At 52.7% G+C, this 25,423-nt stretch overlaps 1 protein-coding gene across 4 annotated transcripts; it reads left to right on the top strand.

Annotated features, from left to right (window-relative positions):
• SNX19 (sorting nexin 19) lies at positions 1-23,580 on the top strand. 4 transcript variants are annotated; one of them, XR_014227079.1, is made up of 12 exons: positions 1-2,183; positions 2,518-2,656; positions 3,167-3,267; positions 3,416-3,535; positions 3,797-3,927; positions 5,042-5,138; positions 5,356-5,542; positions 7,624-7,753; positions 18,218-18,402; positions 19,140-19,227; positions 20,017-20,245; positions 23,028-23,580. XR_014227079.1 is itself a non-coding variant. In XM_082296970.1 (11 exons), the coding sequence occupies exons 1-11, from the start codon at positions 660-662 to the stop codon at positions 20,147-20,149; spliced, it is 2,835 nt and encodes a 944-aa protein (XP_082153096.1). In that variant the 5' UTR covers positions 1-659; the 3' UTR covers positions 20,150-23,580. The 4 variants fall into 4 exon arrangements, 1 of the variants encoding a protein (XP_082153096.1); XR_014227080.1 differs by having other exon boundaries at positions 20,017-20,713; XR_014227081.1 differs by having other exon boundaries at positions 20,017-21,831.
• The last annotated feature ends 1,843 nt before the right edge of the window (positions 23,581-25,423 follow it).

Here is a 25,423-nt window from a genome sequence, read left to right as displayed (position 1 = left end):
CGCAGTGCCCGGGCGGTGAGTCGGGCCCGGGGGTCCCGGTGTGGTGGGTTTGGAGGATAGCCAGTCAAGGGCTCCGGTTTGCTGGGCTCTGTGAGCCCCAGTGCCTGGTGAGGGACTGGGCTTGGGGGGATCCGTGCCTCTCCCCGGTGCCCGGTGAGGAGCACGGTCGGCGCGTCCCGGTGCCCGGTACGGGGCTGAGCTGTTCCAAGCCCCAGCGCTCGCCGAGGGGCCCGGTCTGGGGGGGCTCTGAGCAGTCTCGGTGCCTGATGAGGAGCCCGGTGTGGGGGTCTTTAAGGAGCCCCGGTGGGGGACCTGGGAGGCTGTGCCCCAGAACGCAGTCAGGGGTCCCGGTGTGCTGGGCTCTGTGAGCCCCGCTGTCCGGTGAGGGTCCCGGTCTGGGGGGTTCTGACCCACCCCAGCGGCTGCTGAGGAGCCCCGGGCCCCAATAAGGGTCCCAAACAGCGGAGCCCCGGTGCTCAGTCAGGGTCCGGATCTGCTGGGCGCTCTGACCCCGGTGCCTGGGGAGGTTTCGGGGTGGTTGAGCCCCCAATCCCCACTCCGGCAGCCCAGTCTGGGGGGGCCCTGAAGAGCCCTCGGGCCTGGTGAGGTGTCGAGCTGTGCACCCCGCTGCCCGCCCACCCCGCCGTGCCCACCCCGCCATGCCGCCCCAGGGCCCCTCGGCGTCCCGCCGGCCGCTGCTGCTCTTGGTGGTCGCCCTGGGCTGGCTGCTGGCCCTGCAGCTGTTGCTGGACCTGCGGGCGCTGGGGCTGCTCTGCGGGGCTCTGGCCGTGCTGGGGGGCTGGCTGGGCCCCCCGGCCCTCGGCCCCCGCGGCCGCCGGCTGCGGCTGGAGCGGTTCGTGAGCTCGCTGCGGGCCCCGGCCGGCAGCCCCGCGGATGAGGCCCGGCTGGAGGAGGAGATCGCCAGCACCGTCCGTAAAGTGGTGCGGGATTTCGTGGCCTCCTGGTACCGCACGGTGAGCAGAGAGCCGGCCTTCGAGGCCGAGGTGGAGAGGGCTATGCTGGGGCTGGCTGCGGAGCTGCGGCGGCGGATGAGGCGGGTGGACCGGCGAGCCCTGGCCCGCCGCCTCCTCCTGCTCTGCGGGCAGCACCTCCAGAGCTTCCTGCGGGCACGGGACGCCCTGAGGGCTGACCCCAAGGGCGGCCGGACGCTGTGGCGGGAGTACAGCCGGCTGGCGGGGCCGCATCCCGCCCTGCTGAGCCCCGCAGCCGAGGTGGGCTGTGCCCGGGCCGCTGTGGACACGCTGCTGCGGGCGCTGGTGCCGTGGCCGCACCTGGAGACGCGGACGGGACGGTTCGTGGTGGTGGAGCTGGTGGCTTGCAACGTGCTGCTGCCGGCCGTCAGGAAGATGTCTGATCCCGACTGGATCAACCTGCTGCTCATTGGGGCGTTCTCCAAGAAGCCCCGGGGTGGGAAGCCCCACCCTACACCCCCAGTGCCGGATTCCTTGCCTTTCCCGGCACAGACGGATGGGGCTCCTGCCGGGCTACCCCCGTCCCCGAGGGCTGCAGAGGGGCTCAGGAGAGAGGCGGGGGCTGCTGGAGAGGAGGGAGAGGAGGTGAGCAGGTCATGCCATGCAGAGGAACCCTTCCTCCGCCCCCGAGCCCTGGGATCCCTCTTCCCCTGTGAGGGTTTGGAGCTGGAATCACCCGCACCCGACATGGGCCAGGACGTGGAGCTGCTGGCACCTTCCCCCGCTGGGGAGCTCCTTGATGAGGCCCCCCAGGACCCCTCTGTGCCAGAGGGAGCAACTGCCTCAGAGGATGGCACAGGGGACCTGGACCAGGGCCCTGGCCCCAGCTCGGATGCTGGCCTGCTTCCCACCTCTGCTTTGAGCTCCTGCCCTGACATCCAGATCGAGCCGGCGGTTGAGAAGGAGGAGGAGAGCCCAGCTGTTCCCAGGAGGTTCTCCTCACAGAGACCCTCCAGCCTGGGGAGAGATGTGGGCACAGCAGAGGGCCCACCACAGTTTCCCCCAGAGCCTGGGCAGAGCCTGCCCCTGCTCTCATCCTCCCCGACAGCTTCCGTGAGCACCTTCAGCTTCGAGCCCCTGAGCAGCCCCGACGGGCCGGTCGTCATCCAGAACCTGCGGATCACCGGCACCATCACTGCCCGGGAGCACAGCGGGACTGGCTTCCACCCCTACACCCTGTACACTGTCAAGGTAAGGGCTCCCCTCGCTGTCACCCCCCTTCCCAGATCCCTGCCACCGCCTGGGCTGGAGTTTGGAGCTGAGGACTTGCTCTGTGTCTCCACAATAAATTTTGTCTGGGGGAATATCAGGTACTGGGGCTGTTGGGTAGTGGCACAGGGATTCCTGTGGGGCTGGTTGAATCTTTTGTATCGTGCTTTTGTTCCGTCATGATGGGTTCCTTCATCTTCAGGGAAGGGTTGATGTGAGGAATTGCTGGATGGGACATGCATGCGGCCTGGGGGGCCAGCAGGGACTGGGATTGTTTTAGGATGTGTAAGGGTTGTGCCTTTGCCTTCCTCCTCAGTATGAGACAGCCCTGGAGAGCGAGGCCGCGGGCAGCCTCCAGCAGGTGGCTTATCACACCGTGAACCGCCGCTACCGGGAGTTCCTCAACCTGCAGACCAGGCTGGAGGAGAAGCCGGAGCTCCGCAAGTTCCTGAAAAGTCAGTGCCTGCAGTAGCTCTCCGAGGAAATCCTTCTCCCTCTTGTCCCACTCCGTGCTCCTCTGCTCTGAGGGTTTCCTGCCCTGCTTGTGCAGCTCTGGATGCTGGGCTGTGTCTGCTGCCCACATTCCCCATTGTTCTGTGCAGAGCTGGCTGGAGGAAAGATTTATCTCTTCTGGAAGCAAATTCCAGTGTTTCAAGACATTCCTTTTCCCATTCCACAACACCTGGCTTTGTAGTTTTGCACCGTAACAGTGAATAGAAACACTGGTGTCTGTGTATTACCACGGGCTGATGCCAGGCAGTGTGTGGGGTTAGCCTTAATCACATAACCACCTTTATTAAGGTTTTAATAAAGACTAAAATCTGTGTTTAGATTTTAAGATTTTAAAAATTTTAATTTTTAATCTTAAATTTTTTTTAATTTTAAGATTTAAAAATGTTTTAAATTAAGGTTATTACAATTTTGCAGTTTTCTCAAGCTTGCCAGTGGGTTTGTTTCCTTTGTAGACATCAAAGGCCCAAAGAAACTGTTCCCTGATCTCCCCTTTGGAAATATGGACAGTGACAAAGTGGAAGCCAGGAAAAGTCTGCTGGAATCTTTCCTGAAGGTGAGATATTTGTGTGCCCCTGTGAGCTAAAAGCAGAGCTCAGGACAGCTTTGTGCAGGCAGTGGAGCACCCCGTGTCTCTTGCACGTTACATGATCAGGTTGGGAACTTGACTCCAAAATGATCTGAATCTCCATCTGTCCTTGCAGCAATTGTGTGCAGTCCCTGAGATTGCAAACAGTGAGGAGGTGCAGGAATTCCTCGCCCTCAACACCGATGCCAGGATCGCCTTCGTCAAGAAGCCCTTCGTTGTCTCCAGGATAGACAAGGTGGGAAAAGTGGGAAGCTGGTTACCTGAGCCCCTTGCAGCTGCCCCTGGAGATGCTTCCTAGGCTTCAGTGTCTCCTAGGAGCCAAAACCCTTCCTTTGTAGCTGGGCTCAGCTTGCCCAGAAACCCGTAAAGCTACAGAGGGTCAGAGCTCATCTTAAAGAACCTATTTAATAGAAAATACAGTGCAAGTCTCAAAGCTCCCAGTTTGTTTCATTAATAAGGATCAATCCAGTAATGAAAGGCAGTGCTGGCTTTGCAGATCGTTGTCAATGCCATCGTGGACACCTTGAAGACGGCGTTCCCCAGGTCAGAGCCCCAGAGCCCCACGGAGGATCTGAGTGAGTCGGAAGTGGATGGGAAATCCCAGACAGACGGGAAGAAGGCGACCAAGTAAGGGCTCCCTCAGCTTTGCAGAACAAGGAATTCATGCACAAACCAAGCCCATCGTGGGGAAGAACTGACTGGGTGCTTTATGTGTTGGGTAGTAAATTCTGTCATGCTCTAACTGAAATACTTTGTTCTTCCCTTGCTGAACGCAACTGTTTGAGTTCCTCTTTATCTAAAGGGTTTCCCAGGAATGCTCAGGTTTCCACAGAAGGTAGGTTTCTTCCTCAGGGAGCTCTGAGGTGCTGCCATTTGCCAGCAGAGACACTGATACTCCTGGGGAATTGCTTTTTAACCTTCAACATGTGTATTGCTTATATAAGGAGTGATTGCAAAATACCGCCTTAAATTATCTACCTGAAAGTTCCTTCCTGCCTCTCCTGTGTGTTCCACACTGGCCTTGCCCAAAAAACATTTAAATAGCTGTTTATGAGTAACATTTAAGATGGTTTCATGTATGTTCCTTACCAAATGTTGGTGCTGCTGACAGTGCTGGGTCTCATTGTGCTTGTCAGTGATTCTTCCCTCACCAAGGAAGGGAAGATTTCTGCACGAGTATAGCTTTTTCTTCCCAAAAAAAGTGATGTTTTGCTGGAAAAAAGCTGCTGTGGCCAAAAAGACAAACTAAAGAAGTACTAGTTTGGAACCATTTTGGCTGAAAAGGACATTCCTTAATGATAAACAGGCTATTTTACAATTTGTCCCAAAATCCCAGTGTCCTTTCATATCCTCCTTTTTGTGAGTGTTTATAATTAGATTTCACAATCCTGCTGAGTGATTTCAGCCTCAGAGGCTTTCCTGAACACTTCCCTGTGTGTGCTGCAGTGCTCACACCTGCCTACATCTCCCTGTCAGCTTCTGTGTAACACCTCTCTGTGGAATGTTGGAAATTCAGCTCAGGTGTACATGAGGAAAAGTGCTTTAATACTTTCGAGGTGTGGTTTCACTGCCATCTCTTAGTTATCCTGGAGGCAGATGTTTTCTTAAACCACCTAATCGGGTCTAATCAGATTTCTTTGCGTGGATGTGGACAACAATAACAGGTCCTGGGTCTTGGCTGAAAAGCTCCTGACTTGCAGCTTGCAGAGAGAACTGACTGTGCCATGGCTCTCCTTTTCAGGTCCAGGCTGAGGTTCTCATCCAGTAAAATCACTCCAGTGCTGAGTGTGAGTGAAGCTCATGACAGGATCGTGTACTCCATCAGGGAGGGCAGTGCTGTAAGTTCAGATCCTTTTGTAATCCTTTCACAATCCCTGTTTGGGAATAATTAACATACACGAGGGTTGTGGCTGCTGCAGCCTTGTTGCCATGTGCCAGGTCTTTGCAGAAGGTCACTGAGCAGCCCTGGCTGTGCTGTTGGCTACAAACCAGGAGGTGGGAGGTTGTCTGGGCACTGCAGACCCCAGGCTGTGTGGCACTAATGCACTTTTGTAGGTCTCTGGCACCCTGTCGCTGGCTGCTATGGAATCCTTCATCCAGAAGCAGGAGAAGCTGCTGGAAGCAGTCCCCAGCAAAGCTCCTGAAGGCGAGGGAGGCAGAGAAGCCAAGGAAGCCCCTGTGCAGGAAGAAATGGATGGGCTGAGCACACCGGAGCAGGGAGCACATCCAGACACTGACTCTGGTGAGCTCAGCCCCTCTGTGCTTGCATTTCTCTCCCTCAGTACCACAGCAGCTCCAACTTGGGCAGGTTCAGCTTGAAAAGTCTTCAGGACTTGCTCTCCTGCCTGTTGGCATCTTGATTGAAAGGAAAGCAAATGAAGTTTTCCACTCCTGTTTGGTGATGGCTCTGGGCATTGTGGCTGGTGGGAGCAAACTGGGCCTTGGCTCAGTTGTGTCAACTGCAGATCTTCACCTTGGTGTGCTCAGCTCAGTCACTGCACAAAGAAGTTTCTTAAGGACACGGTGCTTAAACAGGCAACATTCTAAAATCGAGCTCTTGCAAACTAAAAATTGGCCGAATTAGAGTTTCCTGGTAGTTCCAAGTTAGCCTTGATATGTCCATACACTATAAAAGGACCTTTTGAGATTAAGTCTGGATAGATTTGATGGGAGGAGTAGCACAAATGTAATCTCAGTTCAAGGAATGATGTTCCCTTTCTGATTCTAGAACCCTCCTCTGAAGCACAGGGGTGCCACAGCTTCTCAGAACAGTTACAAGATTATCCTGAACACATGCAAAAATATGTTCTCCAGTCTTTTTCTTGGAATAGCTGAGCTGTATCAGCTGGAACTTCCCAAAAACTTCTCTCCAGTGGTTCAAGTTTGGCAAGCTCTGACTGAAAGCACGTGCTTGTGACAGGATAGGTCTGGTGTTCTGAAACCCAGCCTGTGCTACCAGCTTTGCCTTGTAGTCTTGGAACACATGCCCGTGGTTTTTGGGGAAGCAGGACTGGAGTTGGAGGCCAGGGTTCGGCACAGAGCAGGCCAAGTTAGCTGAACTCTGAGGGAAATGGAATGTCAGGGATGTCGAATGATTGCAGATCTGGGATGCCTCAGGCTGGGCTGGCAGGGTGAGGGGAACAAACGTCTGGATAAAAAGGCAACCCATGTCCCTATCTGCTCATGGAGTGGCTTCTGGGAAGTGGTTGGCCAGCAGCTCTCTGAGGAAGAGGGCTTGGATGCTGTGGGAACAAACAGCTTGCTGAGGATGCTCCCTGTATGAGGTTAAGGGGAAGCTGAGCAGCCTGCTCCAGAGTCTGCACTGGGAAGTCAAGTCTCGGGGGGCAAAGCAAGTGAGGAGTAACTTACGCACGGCCCTGAGCAAGAGGTGCCAAGTGCTCTGTCTTTTTAGTCCAGCTTTTAGGAAGAGGAGGGAAGGAGAGGTGTGAGGTCCAGAATCCCTCTTCCCTTTATTTCCAGCAGTAAATTGTGAGTGTAAATTGTCTCTGTAGGCAGAGAGGTTGGAAGATGAGGCATCAGGGCAGCCAAATTAGGGAAAGCTGCTGCACAGGATCTCACCTGGCCAACAGAGCCGAGGCAGCAGCCTCAGGTTGGGGTGGTGGCCTGGGAGTAGCTGTTTGGGGCAGTTTTGTGGCACATTAATGAGCTTGTTCAGCACAACACCTCGGGGCTGAACAGCATGGAAGTAATTCCTTAGCAAGTAGAAACTGTTTTTGCTGAAGGCTCTGTCATCCTCCTGAGGGTCAGAGGGAGGTTTGGTGTCCCAGGTCTGTGACAGCAGAGATATGTGGGTTAATGTTTAAACTGGTAAATCTGGGTTATGCAGATGTGGTTCATCCACCTTCCTGCCAAGGCTGGGATCTGCCACACGATGGCAGCCCGCAGCCACCAACAGAGCCTTGAGCCTGGAAAACTGTTGGAAGAAGGGAAAGGAATGGGAAAGACTGGGATAATAGTCCTCAGCAGTGCACCTTTTCCTGGCTACAGTCACCACCTGCTTTCTCACCTGTTTTGGGCACATGGCCACCCCTGTGCATGGACTGGGATTTGATAATCCTGCTGTTAACTGAGAAGCAGCTCAGCCTTTGGTGCAGCCCTTGGTGGGAGACTGGGGCTGCCTGTGTGAGGTGGAAATCAAAAGAGTGGGGAGGGCAGGGTCCCAGGCTGTCTGGGCTGCAGCAGGTCATGTGTGTTTGCACGAAGGGCCAAGCTGGGGAGAAAAGAAGGAGTTTAGGGTGATGCTTTTCACCAGATTTGCCCTGAAGTGACTCCTTCATCTGCCCCTCCTCTTCCTCCTGGCAGACTCTGAGACAGCTTTGGCTGACCTGGCCCTGGACGTGCTTCGCTTGGTGCTGGTGGATCACTGGAGCTGGCTGTGCACGGAGAACATCCAGAAGGTCTTCAACCTGCTCTTTGGGACCCTGGTTCAAAGGTAAGGCCAGAGTGACCACCCTGGCTGCTCTGTGACGGGCATTGCCTTTGCAATCACAGGTGGAAGTGGAAGCTTGTGCCTGAATGCAGATCAGTGCTGTGTGTGCATCAGCCAACAAGGTTCTGCACAGCAGGTGCTCCGTGTGTGTGGAGTAAACACCTTGGGGATCTGCACTGGGAGCTGTTTTCCCTGTGAGCGCTGGTGTAGCTCTAGTGAGCAGCCTCCAGGCCCTTGATATCAGGGAAAGGCAAGATCCAGCCCTGGGGTGGGAGTCTTGGCTCCTGACAGGGCAGCAGTGCCCAGCTCTGTGGCTCTCCCGGGAGGACCGGCCTGCTGTTCTCTTGCTGCCCAGGGCCTCAGTGTGTTCTTTCTGCAGAAGTAGAATAAACAGGCCCAGGGAGCAGAGACTTGTCAGTGACAGCTCAGAGTGTGGTCTCTGCTCTCACTGCTGCACCCCTCTGCTCTGCCTGTGCCTGGGGCAGGGACCCACACATGGAGTAGGGGCAGGCTTCCTTTCCAGCTGGGATGGACTTGCCAAGCTTTCCTGGGGCCAGTGCCTCTGGGTGGTAAGGCTCAAGGCCAAGACACACAAACAGAGCATTCCTGTTTTTTGGTGTAGGTTGGTGACTATCACTAGCTGAGGATGTGGTTTTTTAGAGTACATGGAAAGCCTTCCCTGAATGACTTGGGCTTGGGAGAGTCTTGGAGCAGTGCTTTTCCCGCTCCTGCGCCCTTTTTTCTCCCACAGGCATCCAAAGCCAGCGTCAGAATGTGCAGGGCAGCACATTATAACTGAGCTGGTAACTTAAGCTGCCCTCAGCAGAGGTTGCCAAAGTGTTTTGAGGTCAGGGACTGCTGTCCTTCAGTCCTGGTCTGTTCCCTTTGGTGGCAGGAGGTGGGGGTTGCTCCCACTTCTCCAGAATGGGCTCTGGTTTCTTGGGAACAAGCTGCAACCCAATCCCTGTGTGTAAGCACAGAGGTATGAGAGCTTGAATAGGCACATCATCACCTCCTAATAAGCTGTGTCCTGGTCACCCAGGGAGCCTGCAGCACCCACACGTGGCATTGGCATTTTCCACTAGAGAAGTTGGGATACACACAGCACATGCCTGCTCTGGGAGGTGGAACAGCTCCCTGAGCTGTGCTGGTGCATTAGAGTGAGGCGGAATGTGTCTGTGGCTGCTCCACTTGAACAGGTCAGAGTGAACCCACATGTGCTGCAGGCAGAGCTTTGGCTGGGGGTGATGTTGGGAAGCCCTGAGACCTCTTGGTGTCACCATCAGGTCAGGGTGCAACTACAACCTGTTGAACAAACTCTGTGAGTGTGCTGAAATCCAGATGGTGAGGCTCGCTCTGCTCGTGTTCTGGGACAATCGGGAATCCCGGGGGACAGGGGAAAGAGCTGCACAGTGGGCACTGACGTGTTGCCAGGAGGATGGTGTTGCACCTGGATTCCTGCAGGGAACATTTCTGTTGCCTGTAGTTACCCCTAGCCCGGAGGAGAACTGGGAATGGGGAGCCTTCCTGCTGGTTTGCCATTCATCCTGGCCCTGAGACTTGTACTCATTCCTGGCCCAGGTGGTCACTGCTGTCGTGAGCAGACCTGAAACTCTCTAGCTCAGACCTGCCTGTCCAGGGACACAGTGGGGATTTGGTGGCATTTCTCTTCCATTTAAGTATTTACAACTTGATCACTGCTCAGCCAGACCTGGCACTGCCATTCTGGCTGGCGCTGTGTCTGGGGACCCTTTACAGGTGGGGAAAATACCAGAAACTCTTCTGGGAGCATCTGCTATTCAAGGATTTGTTGTTCCTGCCTCTGAGAGCAGGCACACAAACATGGGACAGCAGATGGATTTGCATTGTGTCTCCAGCCATTACTGGCCACAAAGTCGGAGTGGGCTTCATCCTTTCAAGAGATGAGATCCTTCCCTGTTCCTGTCAGTGGCTGGGTTAGGTGGTAGGGGATGAAAAGGAGGTGTCCTAAAAGTGTTTTGGGGGGCACTGCTGGATACTCCTCTGCCAGCTTGCATTTGGTGAGTAGGTGCTACTCCTGCTGCCTCCCTGCAGCTGCAAGCTGATGATTCTGCTCTGGCGTGAGACACGGTGCAGAGTGATAGAAATGGGCACAAACCAACAAAACCCACACCAAGAATGAGATCCAGCTTCTCCCAAGAGCCAGTCCCTTTCTTGGAGGATTTTCTCCCTTGGGCTGGCAGTGACATCAAGTGCTTATGGGGCCTCCCTACCTGCTCCATTCACTGTTCTCTGCAAGGAGCATCCCACCACCCTCCTCCTTCCCCCCTTCTCCGTAGCTGGGGTAGCTGGAGCCAGCCCCCATCCATCTCCCGGAGTGTCACTTTGATGGCAGTGGGAGAGGAAGGCTCCATGACCGAAAAAGGGATTGTTGAGTCAAGGACGGCCGCGTGTGCGAGCCCGGATCCGCACTGCGCTCATCCCATTATGTAACAGGGAGTGATCCTTTTTTGGAGCTGAAAGGAGAGGCGGATGGAGGGGAGGCAGAGGGGCTGGGAGTGGGAATGACCCTGGGGCCGAGGATTGCTTCCAGCAGCCTCTCTGCGTGCTGGGGCCGTGCCTGTAAACAAACCCGCTGCCCCGCTCCCGCCTCTGTCCGGCTCCGCTTCCCTCCCGCGGGCTGGAAAGGCTCCTCTCCTCTTCCCTTGGGAGGCTGCAGCGGGAACCTGTTGGCACAGGGGAGGAGCTGGGGCTATTCTGGGCTCTGGGGGTGTTCGGTGCAAGAGCTAAGAAGCATTTGGAGAATCTGGGTGCTTTTTAGAGCCTTGTGAGTCAAAGAGGTGTTAAAAATACGCGGCAAACACGCGAACCACGCCGTGCTGTGACCCTACACCCTGCCCTCAGTTGTCCCCAGTGGCACAGTAGCCACAGGTCTAGGGTTTGCCATGCAGAGCATGGGGGCAGTGCTGGGGCCAGGGTGACAGCCACCACCTCTGCTTTCCCTTCCAGAAGCGAGCCCCAGCACAGAGCCAGCATCCCAAGGATGGACCTGGGAGTATTTGAGGGGCAGATCCTGGTCTGTAAGCTTTTCCTGGCTCCTTCTCATGCAGCACAACAGAAAGCCATGGCCACAAACTGCTGAGTGGGGGGAAGGTGTCTCGGCACACCCTGGGTGTCTGTGCCCTGGAACCTGAGCAGGGCTGGGGCACAGAGTCCGTGCCAGGCTCGGAAGTGCCTGCCCTGAAAGGAGCGTGTGGAACTACTCAGGCAGCTTTGATGGTGTCATGTTCCACTGAGCATGAGTTAAAATAAATGCAAATCATCCCTGCCTTACCCATGAGCTCAGCCCTGCTTGGCTTGCTGCTTGCTTTGGGTCATTCCCGTGCTCCTCCAGGCTTTGTCCATGTCCCCTCATCCCTTGGCAGAACTGGAAGATTTGAGGAGGTGATATTCCAGTCTGTGTGAGCTGTAGGTGGAGTGCCAGGGGTGCTTTGAGACTGACTGCAGGTGACCATCCTGCTTTTGAGAACTGGTTCTTGCACATTCATGCTGTCACCTTGGTCTTGGGCTCTTCCACTGTGTCGCTGTCAGGCTGAGTGTCACGGGCACTTGTAGATCAAGGAGGTCTGGAGCTTCGGAGAGCTGCTGGCTGGGTGCTTTTTTCTGGTTTTCTCTTCGATTTTCTTTGATCTCTGTGCCAACAGAACTGGCACAAAGAACCTTGGCAGCCACCTTGATCCTTTTGACTGGAAAGTGCCACCAGCAAATAGTGGTGCCTGACCCTCTTCAATGTCCCTGAGTAAACCTGGAGCAGCCAAGCACCCATGGGCTGGGAGTGCTGGGAGCACAGTGCCCATGGGCAGGGAGTTCTGCCAGCCCTGGAACCACGGAGGGGCCGTGTCTGACGGCCGAGACAGTGCTCCCACTTCCCTTTGGCTTCCTGGCTGGCATGTGCCATCCAGCCTCAGGCAGTGCCTCTGGGTTTTGCTGGCAGAAACAACCAGGCAGAACTGCAATATCAATGCAGCTGGAGCATTAATTCCACTCATTCTCCTGGTTTGTTACCTGGGGAGGGGATTTGGGCATGTTGGGTGAGGACCTCTGCAGCTGCACACACAGGGACTGTGCTGGCAGGCCCAGGTATGTGGCAACGAAGTCACTGTCCCTAAAAAACAAGCCTGAAAGCAGCACCAGAGTTGGGAATTAGGGGAAGCAACCTCATGGCATCTTACTCCTCATCTCTGGATTTGGCTGTTTGCGTTGTAGCCGTGAGGAGCAGCAGGAATTGCAGCCTGTGGTATGTCAGTAAAAGCGATTTCAGGACTCTGTGTGTCTTCATGTGTATATGTAAAGTAAATAAAATCAGCTTGGAAATGGGCCTCGATTCAGTTGTCTCCAAGCACCTGGAAATTTTGGATCTGGCTTTGAATCTCTGTCCCAAACAAAATTTATTTCCCTCTTCTAGAAGCAGCCTTCTTCCAAAAACAGCCACTAGAATGAAGCCAGCACTCCATGCTTTGATAACAATTGCAACATTATTTTAACTCTGATTCTGTTTCAGCAGTTACACATGCCAGCTTTCTTCCTGGATTTAAAAAAGCACAACAGCTTCCTATTTCAAATGGAACAAAGAAGAAAAGGGTTGAGAGGAAGTAATGTCTCCCCGTTGGTTTTAGTTTTCCCTGGTGTTTGAAGGGTTAACAGTGGGTTTATGTATTTTGATTCTGAAGTGGGCTAATGAAGCAACTGCTCCAAGCAAGGCCTGGCCAAGACAGCCTGGCCTCTCCCTGGGGCACCACTGAGAGCTTAATTGGCTCAATAAATACTTGAAGATGATGCTATCAACAGCCAGGATGCTTTGTGAAAAATCAAGGAAGTTTGGGGACGATTATTTTAATCACATACCTTCCCCCCTTCCCTGAGCCCCAAGGCATCGCAGGAGGATCTAGGTTGGGAAAAGCAGAATTTGGTTCATTCACTGCAGGGTGAAGACGTTGGAGTCCTGTGAGTTTCCATGATTGCTTCTTGCAGCAGGTGTGTTTTGAGGGAGCCACACGTAAAATGGCACAGAAATCCCAGCACTGAGGTGTGGGTTCCTCCCTGCAGGGATGAATGGTTGCCTACAGAAGGGAATGGTTGATCTTTCTTCCTCTCTGCCCCACAGTAAGATGTCCTGCACACCCACATCTCCCAGGGTTTCTGCCAGCTTCACCTCTCACTGCCTGGGTCAAGCAGGTAGGAAAACCCTTCTGCCCACGATGTCCCCAGCCAGGTACAGGACAGGTTGTTCACAGCTCTACACGTTCATAGGGCAGCAGGGGAGGAACATTTCAAGGAGAGTTTACTTTGTGCAGAACTTTGAAGGGCCTCGGTATACTTCATGTTCTTTGATTTATGGAGGTTATTTTTTTCCTTTTCTTTCCCATTTCCTTCCTCAGCACAGGGTTTACCCATGGCTTGGACAAGTGTGAGGTTGCTTTGAAGGTGCTGAGCTGGGCATGCTGCACACGTTTCTGCTGCGTGGAGAAGGTGGATTTAGGCTCAGGTAGCAGGTGCTGAAAGCTGAGCCTCAGGGCATAAACTCTCCATTTGTGTTTTTCAGTTCTTACTGTGCCCACTGCAGCTGTTGATTAATTTTGGAAGGTTTCCTCAGAAAGGTTTCGCAGTCAAAGCATTGAAATGTTGCTCCTCCTGAGCCCTTGAGTTAAGGATAATCTTGTGGTTCAAGGCATTATCTGGGGAGGAATTTGAGGGACAAGAACTGGTGAGGGAGGGATGGTTGGTGATTTAAGCACCAGCCTTCCTTGATTTCAGAGTCATGCTTGAATGCCTCGTGTTTTCCAGATGTTGCTTCTTTCTTCAATCATTTTTGCTACCTTGGTCCCACAGGCCTCTTTTGAGCTTCTGGATAGCCACAGTGTATTCCTTAGGGAAAGGGAGGCCACGTTCTGGGGTGGGAAGCAGTCAGTGTTGAGCTGGACATGCTATCTCACGTGTATTTGTAGGGCTGTTTGTATTTATACAGCTAAAGCAGAGAAACTTTCTCCTCTTTGTCGCCTTCCAGCTCTGGCCTCGTCTTCAGTTTGTGTTTGTCTGAATCCTTAAAATCCCTGGGTGTGAGGAAATCACAATGGCTATTGCTTCAGATTTCAATTATAATCAGCATATTTAACTTGACTATTCCTTAGCTGAAGTGATCTCAGTTCTTATCCTCACCTTGATGGACAAAAAGAGCAGAGCTTTACCTGCTTGTGGCAGGTGGTTGTAAATTTGGAGAGTATTGGATCTCTTTGTTCATTCATAGCACATCTTTATTGTGCACACCAAGCAAGTCCAACCTGTGCGGGCTTTACTTGCTGAGCTGAGCTCCCTCATCTGCAGGTGAACCCTCTGGATAGTCCACTTGAGTGAGTGGATCCAGCCAGGTAGAACCAAGCCCATTTGCCTGTTCCTGGCTCTCAGCCTGCCTTTCCTCCCTCCTAGCAGCCCTTGTTGTTTCTAGGAGCCCAAGGAAGGCCAAGGTATGCACCCCCAGCCCTTGTTTTTCATTCCCAGGCCTTCTCATCATAACAGACCCCTTTAGCTGACCTTGGAGGTCCAGCTTAAACCATGGCATTAATTTGGCTCTTTTTTAGCAGCCATTTCATTCCTCCACCAGCAGCTATTTCAAACAGAGGTCCTTTACAGCATGGGCAAGTTATGCACCTCCAGATTATCTTCCAGGCCTCAGCAGCCTTTGCAGTCTGGCACTTTGCATTGGGCACTATCAAAGCATTTGAGTGTCTGAGCCCAGGAGGTCGCTTTATCTATTTCTGGTCTCAGCTGAAGTGTAAGGAGATGGTTCTGTGATGGGTTTATTTTTTCTTTCTTATTAAGGCTATTTCTTCATGAAATAGCAGAATGAAAATAGTAACTCATCAGCCATCCAAAAATAAAAAAATAAGAGAGGTCTATTTATGTTTCTTGGTGGATTTATTTCTACCTGGGAGCAGCGTGTGTGTGCTTTCAGTGTGGCACAGGAATCTCAAATGCTTAGGCCTTTAATAGCACAAAAAATCATCTGTGACCTGCTGGTGAAGGTCAGCTTTGAACCAGCAGATATTTGGAGTTCCTGATCTGTTAATCCCAATCCTGGTGCAACAAGTCTGTGTGATGGAAAGGTCAATTTGCCATTTTCTGGGGTTTACTCAGGTAGGATTTTTCAATAAAGTTGGTGTGAATCTCCCTGAGTTGCAACTACAGTTGTGGGAGCTGAGGTGGGATTCTTGGGATGTCCTGTGCAAGGCCGGGAGTTGGACTTGACTTTCCTTGTGGGTCCCTTCCAGTTCAGGATATTCTGTGATTCTGTGAATTACTTTGCTCCTCACAGTTTAAATGCTGCTGGTGCTGCCCCTGTGTGTGTTGGAATGGGATGTGATTCCCCGAAATGGGTGTTGGTGGTTCACTGTGGTTGCGAGGAGGGAGGAAAACTCAGGTCACTCTGTTCTGAGATCTTCTTTTGAAGCCTCAGCTGCTCTCCCAGAGTGGATTTAGAGCCACACGGATCACTGCAGGCAGTTCTCTTCCCAGTGCCTTCAGAACGGCTCCACACACTGACAGACTGGCAAGAGGGAACCCAGAGCTGAGGTGCTTTGGTCTGTGTTCCATTTGCACCTGCCTTTGGTTTCTCCTTCTTTCTTGTCCCTTTTCCTGTTTAGTTCCTTCGCTTTTCTTTGTAAACTTTGTGGGTTTGGGTACTTCTTCCCCAGCTGTCTGAGCACCATGTAATGGGGCGAGTTGGCCTCTTCTCAGGAGCTTGTGTGGAGCTGTGCAAGACCCATGGAGCCGTTCCCAGATCCTGCCCTGTGCTTCCCAAAGTGGAAGGCAGTGAGCTGCCAGACTCGGGGAGAAAATCCATCAGTGGTGTTGCACAACTGTGGGAATCAAGACCTGTAGGCACTGGCCTGTTTGCAGTATGTGCACATGTGATCACATTCAGAGGTGTTACTTGGGGCCTTGTTGCCTAACTCAGGTGTTTTTATGGACATACATGAGCTGGAAACAGGAGGTTGGTTGTGTGGGGCCTTCCAGCATTTGTCAGTTCTCAGCTTGCTCTTGAGCTGTCTGGAAACGTGTGCTGTCCTCCGTAGGTTCAACTTTCTCTCTGTCCACTCTTTGCTTGATTTTTTGCTATTTTAGGAATGTCCCTAAGAAAAAAGAAAGCTTGTTCTTTGCTTTCTGCAGCCTTTTAAAGGCTGGACAGTGGCTGTTGCTGTAATGAGTTTGGTGTCAGTGTTCAATCTGAACCCCCTCGGTGCAGGGTTGACTCGTTGCAGCTCTGTCCCCAAGTCTCTGAACTTCTGTTGCTTGTCAGATGTTTTCTCAGCTAGGAAAGCAGATTGTGTAAGAAAACATGTTAATGAAAAGCCATGTTAATGAAAAACCATGTTAATGGAAACTCTTGCCCCTAGAGAAGTCAGAGTTTAACACTTTAATTTGGTTGGGAATAGCTGGAGGGTTTACCATGATCCAGAGTGTTAAAATCTGCTGATGGCTGGAGATAGAAACCCTTCTAATTTTATTTCCAACATGACTTTTCCCAGGCAGGACTGGGATGTGACATTTTGTCTTCTAGGACAGGTGGAAGGTTTGCACTTCAGGCATTATCTTGTAGCACCATCCAGGTCCGTGGTGATGCTGAGCATAAAGGATGTGCTTCCCCATTCCCAGTGCCAGTCCTGGAGCACCGGCAACATCCCCTGTGTCCCTTGCTCTGAGACATTCCCGGTCTTACTGCTGCACCAAGGCTCCTTTTCAGGATTTTTAATGGCCTTTGCTTTCCAGCTGGCATTTCCTAGCTGTGCATCCCTCAAGATCTGCTGTTTTCACCTCATTTCCTGCTGCCAAAGGGATGCTCACACCGCGGCCCTGCCCCGCACGATGCCAACCTGCTTCCTTTGCCCTGCTCACCTTTGGCTGTTGCTATTCCCGACTCCCCAGTCGTGTGGGGAAGGACACCCTTGGCCCGAATGCCTCGCCCAGGAAGAATGCAGACAGTCTGGCAGAGCGCAGGTTAAATAAAGTTTGCCTTGGCAGGGCTCTTGGATGTACTCGGAGCTGCCGGGGCGTAGTGGTGACGGAATTGCAAGCACGAACACCAGCTGCCAAGAGGAACGGGTCTCCTGGCCCTGCTGGCTGACTCCTCTCCTCTGGGACTCTTGAAGTACTGGCGCAGTCACAAGCCTTGTCCCTAGCCCAGCGCCGTGCCGGCACTCCCAGCTTTGCTCCGGAGCCTCCCGCCAGTGAGGCCAGCGGCACCATCAGCGCTGCACCCCGAGTCCTGCTAAACCAGGGAACCATCCTGGGGCCTCTGTGGGATTCACCCACGGCCTCTGGGAATTCTGAGGGGAAAGACTCCAGGCAGTGCAAGTTCTGACTGACAGCTGTGGCTTGTGCTGTGACATGGGAAGTGATTTCCCGTCTGGGCGAGAGGGTCCATGTGGTTGATTTAGGAACTGTCCCTGGCCAGCACTCGGGTGGTGGGGTCACATCATCCCAGTGCAGCTGCAAACGCCTCCGAGCCCTTTTGTGGAGCAGGGATTTTGGGATTTGCAGGTGGTTACTGTAAAAAGGGCACAGTCCTGACCCAGTGGGAGGGAGCATCAGCAGTTCTGTTGGATTTTGGATGGGAACAAAGAAATCCTTCCCTGGAAGGGTGGGGAGGCCCTGGCACAGGTTGTCCAGAGCAGCTGTGGCTGCCCCATCCTTGGAAGACCTCGAGGCCAGGTTGGATGGGGCTTGGAGCACCCTGGGACAGTGGAAGAAGTCCCTGCCCAGGGTGGAATGAGATGAGCTTTAAGGTCCCAAAATCAAAGCGTTTGGGGATTCTAGGATTTCATTGCTTGCCATCAGTGTGCAGAGCAGGACTGAACAGCAGGGAAGCATGAACAGCAGGATGAACAGTAGGATGAGAGGGGGGATGAAGCATCAGGATATTCATGGCTCATCATCCTTGGAGTGTGTTTTGGTCTCCAGGAAAGACATCCTTGACTGTCTTGGTAGCAGAGGGACTGATAAAAGGAGCAGAGGCTGCCAGAACAGAGCTCATGTCCTTGTAGTCCTTCCTGGGGGTTGTTTGTAGTTAAACACCAGTTCCTCCAGCTCCATCTCGGACTGTGCTTGGGGATAACTTAGGAGCTTCAGGCCAGTCGTATCCCTGAGCTGGGTGATTCACTGGGGTTCCTGTGATTAGCAGGGTGATGGGGCTTTTTATGGCCTTTGCTTTTCCCACATTTGTCTGTAACACGGGGAACATCTCCTACTTTTGGTGCGTGGAAAACTCAGCTAATTAATACTTATGAAGATCTTTGACATAGAGACAAGAAAACTGCACATTAACAAACGCAGGAAGCTGATTTACCCTTCCAGGGCTCTTGATGGGTGGAAATATCCCAACTTGGTCCCAAGCCAGACCCTCCCTGACCTTTGTCTCTCTCCCTGTTCCTGCAGGTGGCTGGAAGTGCAGATGGTTACCCTGACCTGCACCCAGCGCTGGGTCCAGTACCTCCAGTTGCTCCAGGAATCCATCTGGCCTGGAGGAGTTTTACCAGCAGTGCCTAAATCCCCCAGGACAGAGGAGCAGAAGAAGGCAACAGCAGAGCAGGCCCTGCAGAGCCTGATGGGGATCTTGCCCAGTAAGTGTGTCCCAGAGACCTGTCAGCTGCCCATGGGATAGGACAGTGGCTGGAGAACACTCCAGCGCACCAGAATCTCTGGAAATGTGGTTAAATGCAGAGATGGAGTCTGCTCGTGCCAAGGCACTGGGAAACCTTCATGACCCTTGAGGTTTGATGGTTTCCTGCAAGCAAAACCCGGAGTTTTCCAGTTCTGGATAGTTTGTGTAAGGATTTGGGAAGCAGCCCAGCTCGGAGGGAAGGGACGCGTGTGTTGGCCATTCCCGGATGTAGCCAGGCCGTGATTCAGTGCTCACAGTTCCTGCTGAGCCGCCTCACTCAGGCAGGGCTCAGGACAGCTCTGCTCCCACCTGCTGCCAAAGGGTCCCATGGTGAGGAAAGTCACCATGCAAAGCCTGTGGCTTTTCCACTGGACTGAAATCCCGAGCCCAGCTGCACTGGATTTCCCTCTCTTGAAGTTTGACACGGGGACCTTTGGCATTAAAGCAGCTGCTGCCTAATCCATGTGAGTGCAGTCTGAACTTTTAACTCCTTGATGCAGTGTAAAGGGTCCTCGCTGTCCTTTGGGAGTGAAAAGGCACTGCTAGTACGTGCCCTTCTAGCCAGGAATGCTTTCCTGGCACTCCCTGCTGTCCCAGGCTCAGAGCACCATCACAAGCTTTGATTCAGCACCCACCAGGACAAGACTGACCTGTGGGAATATGCAGCTCCTAAAGCTTTGTCTCCAACACTTACAGATGTGATCCAAGAAATCCTTGGGACCAGTAAGTGTCGGATGAGCTGGAACCTGGTGCTGGAGTCGCTGAGCCAGCCTGTCATCAACAGGTATGGGATTGTGTTCTTTACCCTGGTGCCTCTCATGGGGTCTGAGAGCTGTGCCCGGGGTTTTGCCGTGCGATTCCCACTGCTTGGCACCGAGCACATCCACCTTGTTATTCCAGACTTGTAATATCAGGGGCATCTGCATGTCCAGAACCTCAGTCTGGCTGCAGATTATTGAGCCAGTCATGTTATGAATGTTGTTTGGCCTGCTTAGTTAGTGCATGTCAGGGAAGTAAGACAAATCCTGGTTTAGTTTGGTGTGGGAAGAGCTGCAGCTCTGTGTAGGGGGTGTTCTTGTCTATTCCCAGTGCTGTGAGTCTGGAATAAAAGGGTTTGGTGATGGATAGCAGAGAAATGAGGGTCAGACTGGACATCAGGAGGTATTTCTTCACTGAAGGGGTTGTTAAACATTGGAAGGGGCTGCCTGGGGAGGTGTTGGAGTCCAGGTGTCCAGGGAACAACTGGACATGCACTCAGTGCTCTGGTCTGGTTGGCAAGGTGGGGATTGGTCACAGGTTGGACTCGATGATCTGGGAGGTCTTTTCTGTCTTTAGTGACCCTGTGATCCTGTTAAACACAAGATGCATTTGTGTTTTCTGTGCTGCTCAGCAGCTTCAACACCCACTGGTTTGGGGGAGGTGAAAAAAAGCTGAACCACCCCTGAAAACATTTCTCTTCTGGGGACCCAATATTATTCCTCTCTCCCCTGGAGCATTGGAACACCCCTCCCTTGTGCTGAGCTTTGCCTCCCATGCCCTGATCAGCCTAAGCTTCATCTTTTCTCCATTCCAGGCACCTTGTGTTCTGCCTCCTGGACATTCTGCTGGAGTTCTTGGTTCTGAAGGGCTCCAGCAAGGAACCCAAGGCTGCAGCTGCCACACCATGTGCTTGTAGTGGCCTGGACAAAGCTGTCCCAGCCCTTTAACCGGGGCTGGTGCCCCCAGCAGTGGAGGAGAGAAGCAGCCACAGGCATGGAATGATTGGATTTTCAGCCTTTACTGAACGTGCCTGGGAGCTTCTTGTAAGGAATTTCTCCAGCCAGTGCTAAATGAAGCTGCTTCCAGGCTTCTCTGTTTCAGCTGGGTGGTGGATCAAACCCAGAGTGAGGGGCTGAAGATGCTGTGCAGCATCTGTTTCATTGCTGACCCGATGGAGAGCCTGGAATGAACCAGCCTGACCCGTTGGAGAAGGAGCCACAAACCCATGGTCTTGCCCCACCTTCCTGAACATCTCTAACATCTCCAGGCAGAGAGCACAGGAGATTTGCTTTTGTGGCTTTAGAGCCCACGTGGCACTGAGAGAGTTGGTGTGATGGGACCTTGCTGATGGATGTTCCTGCAGGACAGGTGGAGGGAGGAGCAGTGCTGTCCCTGCTTTGTGAGCAGCCTGCGCTGCACAATCCGTGTCACAGCAGGAAGAAGGGGAAAGGATGGAGTGTGGAGATGTGCTGGTCCTGAAGTCAGCATCCAACTGCCCAAATACCTGGGAGGTGAGAACAGGGGTCAAAGGTGCTGCCCTGCCTTGGGGACAAAGATCAGCTGCTTCTCCCTGCCACTGCTCTAGGATGCAGTAGGGTGGACTGTGATCCTGGGAAAGAGACTTTCCTCAGGCTAGGGAGGAATGGTAGCTCGGCTGGACTTCAGGATTCCCTTCTATTGTGCTTTCTGAGTCACCTTTTAGTCCCTGGGACAGTCACCTGGAAGGCACAGGACAAAGGAGCTGACCCATGTGGGACACAGCAAGTAAATCAGCTCCCACACAAACGTGCTTGTCACAGGAAGCTCTGGAAGAGGAATGAGTCCCTTGGAGCCCGGGGGGAATCCTGGACAGCCAGAGGGTGAGGCCCCAGCACAGGGCCTGCAAGCACTACCTGAGCTCTGCTCCTCATTGCTGTGGCACTGGGCTTTGGTTTGCTGTGCCTGCTGCTGCAGCAGCTCCAGGCAGGGCTCTGGAAAGCCCCTCAGGTCACGGAGCATGGATTTGGCTGCTGCTTCTCCAGGTTGTCCAAGACTTGTTTTGTGAGCTGATGTTGCTCAGCAGTCAGGTTCCTGGGAGTACAAAAGGACTCAGAACATGCACCAACACACCAGTTTGGTGACCTGCTTTGGTGTATTTTCTGGGAGAAATACGGACTGACCAGTGCTGGACTTGGCTGGTCAAGGTGTTCTCTAGAGACCAAAGGAGGCTGCACACAAGGGAACCACGCAGGATCACTGTAGTGTCTGTGCTACAGTGCCAGATGGTTTCATCTCACAGAACCATGGAATGCCAGGCTGGAAGAGACTGCCTGCTGTTTGTGGGAGCTGGATGCTCCATGGCATGTTTGGAGAGAAGGCAGTGTAACTCCAGCATGCCAGTCCTGCTCTTTCCCAAGGAGCTGCTTAATGATGGACTCACCACAGTGTGAGCTGCTCTGTGCTTCTGTGGTGTGAAAATACCGGGAGGGATCATCTTGCTGCCAGCAGATGGATATTTAGGGAGCTCTAAGGACATCCCAAGACCAGGCAGATTCCAACGTTATGAAGCAAAGCAGTTCTGCATCACTGTTGGAGCCATTTCTCAGCAGGAGATGGTAGCTTGGCCACCTGCTTGGAGAAGAAGGGAGATGTGAGTTAAGTAAGAGTAGATTAGGTGGAGAATGCTTTGGGATAATCCCAACTGGCTGAGCAGCAGTTTGGGAAGCAGGACTCAGATATATCCTTAAATATCTGCTTGGAGCAGCTGCTTCACCTTGTCTTTCACTGCCAGGTTCCTGTTCCACTCCTTTTTCCTCCTGCTTCCATTTACTGCCCCAGCTGCCAGGAGGGGGAGAAGGAGCCACCAGCCAGAGATGAGGCAGCAGAGCCCTGTTGTGCTTGGTGGCCTCCCAGATGCTCCTGGTTGTGCTCGTTTGCTGTTGCTTCCTAATTAATGGTGTGGTTTTGGGGCTCCAGGACTGGGGTCTGTCTTTGATTAGGGATAATATTAAGAGTCTTTGCTGAAGAGGATCATGGAGTGCAGGTTATCCATTGCCAGTTCCAGCTTAGGGCAAAAGTCTAGAGCTGTCCCTACACGCACTGGAAGGACGAGCTGACACTTCTCCTTTGCCAGGAAGCCCAAGTTCTCCCTGCTTTAAACCCCCACCTCTGAAATTATGCAAATGACTCAATGTTCAGTCCTCCTGGTGGAAATAATTTGTGATCACTGCCAGTTTGGGAGCTGGTGCGTGGCTGGGGTGGTGCAGCAGTGATTTGGGGTTGTCCCAGCAGCAACGTCCCCCTGTGTGTTAAGATACAAAGAGCTGGGGCAGAGAGAGAGAAATTAGATTTACTGATGTGCACTGAGAGTCAGTGTCGGAGCTGGGAGCAGACCTAAGGAGTTTGAATTGCAGAAGGATTGTTTTACTCTCCAGAACCCCCTTCCTTGCCTCAGACATGAGGGGTTTGAGCCCTTTCTCATGCTCTCACTGGCTGGGCTTCAAATTCCCATTCTCTCCTTGGGAGATCTGAGTACAGCCTTACAGCTGAGGTGGAGCTGCCCAGGAGCAAAGAACCCCTCTCTGCATCGTGTTGTTAAGGAGTAAAACAAATCCAGTTAAAAGCTCAGCTTTTCTCCTACTGCAAGTCCTTTGCCTCACTGTAATTTTGGGATTAAATTGAGTACAATGGTGGCAAATAGAAACTTCTGCATTCAGGTGGGCTGAAAGTTTATTTCCATTGGACTAAGACTAGAAAAACTGCTTTGGTAAAACAAACAAGGTTGACAAAAAACTTAAGCTCGCTCTGTGTGTGTCATATTCTCAGCAAGCTCCTTTTTTTCTGCAGGAATTTGTAGAAGGAATTTGCAGAAGGCTCCTGCCACCTCTCTGAAGGGCAGGTGGTGAGAGCAGCCAGATTCCATCTCAATGAAGAGTTGCAGCCTGGTGTCACGTTAGGTAAAGAGCAGTACCTGCCTCAGGTGGGTGCTCAGCTCTCCCTCTCCAGGTCCTTCTGGCTGTGCGTGATCTGCCTCCAGCCCACCACTGGCTGATTTTGTGGAGAAATATTTCCTTTCCTTCTTCCTTAGTTTCCTTCCCCCAGTTGACTGGAAGCTTCCTGGAAGCAGGGCTTGCTCCTATGTGTGGCTGAGTGCAGTGGTGTAGAGCTCCAAGGCACCACTCTGAGCTAAATAACTGTTAAACTGTGTTTTTAGGGGAAAAAAATCCCACCATGCACTGACTCCCTGTCCTATTTCCTGTACTCAACCTTTGTATCAGCTGCTTGTGGTGCTGCTGTTGGGGTCTGTGTGGAATTGTGCTGCCTGGAAAACCTGGTTAATTGTTAAATGGGGAGCAAAGCGTCACTCCCAAGTACTTGTGTGCAATAATAATTTATTTCAAACTCATTTCTCTGTCAGAGTTTTAAAATTTGCCTTTGGTCTCTAAGGCAGCCCTCAGGAAGAGAAGAACAAGTGGGGAAGAGGCTGGGTGTGAGTGGGGAAGGGGGGAGGTGTCTCCCAGGCGTCACAGATGTGTGGCTGGGGCAGCAGGGTGGGTGACAATGGGTGTGGGACAGGGGTTTTCCCTCCTGGCACACAGTGGGGCTGCTCAGGCATGGGAAAGACCAAAGTCCTTAAAGCTTGGTCCGGAGTTGGAGCAGTTTCCCACCTCACCAGCATTGCTGCTCTCTCCCTGACACAAACCCCTTGATTTAGGCTTTCCAGGGAGTCTAAAACCAGGGAAGCAATGTGGATCATTTGCCTTTCTTCTGGAAAACAGGGAAAGACTCCCCTAGAAGCAGGGATAGTGCAGACCCATCTCCACGTGCCTTGGGCAGTGCTGCTTCGGAAGCTTTCCTTGCTGTCAGTGCTGGAGTAGGAAAGCTGGTAAGCTGTGAGGAAATAGGGCATGTCTGAAACTGAGGAATTCCACGGGAAATTTACAATATTATGTCAAAGGGGGGAAAAAAAAAAACCAAGAGGGAGGAAGAAAAACCTGATACAATGAATGCTTGGGTCATGTATTTTTCTGGATTAGCTGTGCCACGGAAGGAGCCCATAGACCCTATGAAATCCATTCCCTGCAAGCCAGCGAACATTTGTACAGCACATGATGTGGGATCATGGCTGAAGCCAAGTTCCCCAGGATCATATCCACCCGGGATAGATTGGGTCATTTCCAGTGTCAACAGCCAGAGGATTAAGCATTTATCTCTGCAGAACAGGATAATTAATACCAGATCGAACTCGGGGCTGTGCTCTGAGCCCGTGGCTGAATTTGTGCCCGAGTTGTGGGGAGTGGGAGGATGTCCTGGGTGCTGCAAGATGCAGGCATTGCCTCGAGGTCCACGGGAATGGCACTGGGATGGCATCAGGCTTCCCAGGTGAAGCTGAGGGGGAGCTCTGCTGTCGTGGCCACACGAGGTGGGTGTTAATTTCTCACCCCTATCAGGAAGACTCTTCCTGGCCAGCCAAAACTTGGAGGAATGAAATCAGGGCTCTGTGATTTGCCATCTTCTGGGTTTAAATGGAAAATCCAGGTTTTGGCACTGCTGGCTTTGTTGAAATAAGTGAACACAGTTATCCTGGCCACAGTCCAGGTCAGGTAATTATATTCTTCCTACCTTAATGCCTCTGCAGCCCCTGTCTCCCCTGGATATGCTACACTCTTTAATTCCTGTCTGGAACTTGCTTATTAGGTTACAAAGTGGGGTTTTTTCCCCCCTCTCAGTAGAATTTGTGCACAGAGCACCAGCCAGGCCCCAGCATTGTGCTGAGCTGCTAAAACAGGGAAAAGCTGCCCTAGATGTTTGACTGTGCCTGGTGTTGTCCTGGAGCATCTCTCCTGGCTCGTAAGGCTGTGGAGCTGGGAAGGTGGGTGATGTGGAAGATGAGGGAACGTGTTACAGTCCTGTTTGATTCAGTGGCTGCTGGAAACCTGCTTTTCTCCTCTGCCAGTTCCTGAGGCTGGTGGTGTGTTTGTGGGAGAAACTCAGGACTCGTGGGTGGTGTCTTATCTTCCTCTCCTGTCATTTCTTCAAAGATTTTGGAAGACTAACATACGTCCTTAATGGGGGGGAAAAGTCCTCCTGCCTTCAAGAATATTTGCCATGTCCAAACCTTGCTCATCAGGCAAAGCAGCCCTGCCTTGGTTTGAGGTCAAGCCCTGGGAGCCTCCATTTCCCTGCAGTGCCTGAGCTGGTTTGGAGTGCCTGGTTTCCCTGTTGGAGCACAGCTGCTTGTG

This window comes from Coloeus monedula (assembly GCF_965178545.1).
Source record: "Coloeus monedula genome assembly, chromosome: 25".
Taxonomy (NCBI): Eukaryota; Metazoa; Chordata; class Aves; order Passeriformes; family Corvidae; genus Coloeus; species Coloeus monedula.
Note: the sequence above shows the minus strand (reverse complement) of the source record. Positions and strands in the feature narration are given on the sequence as shown.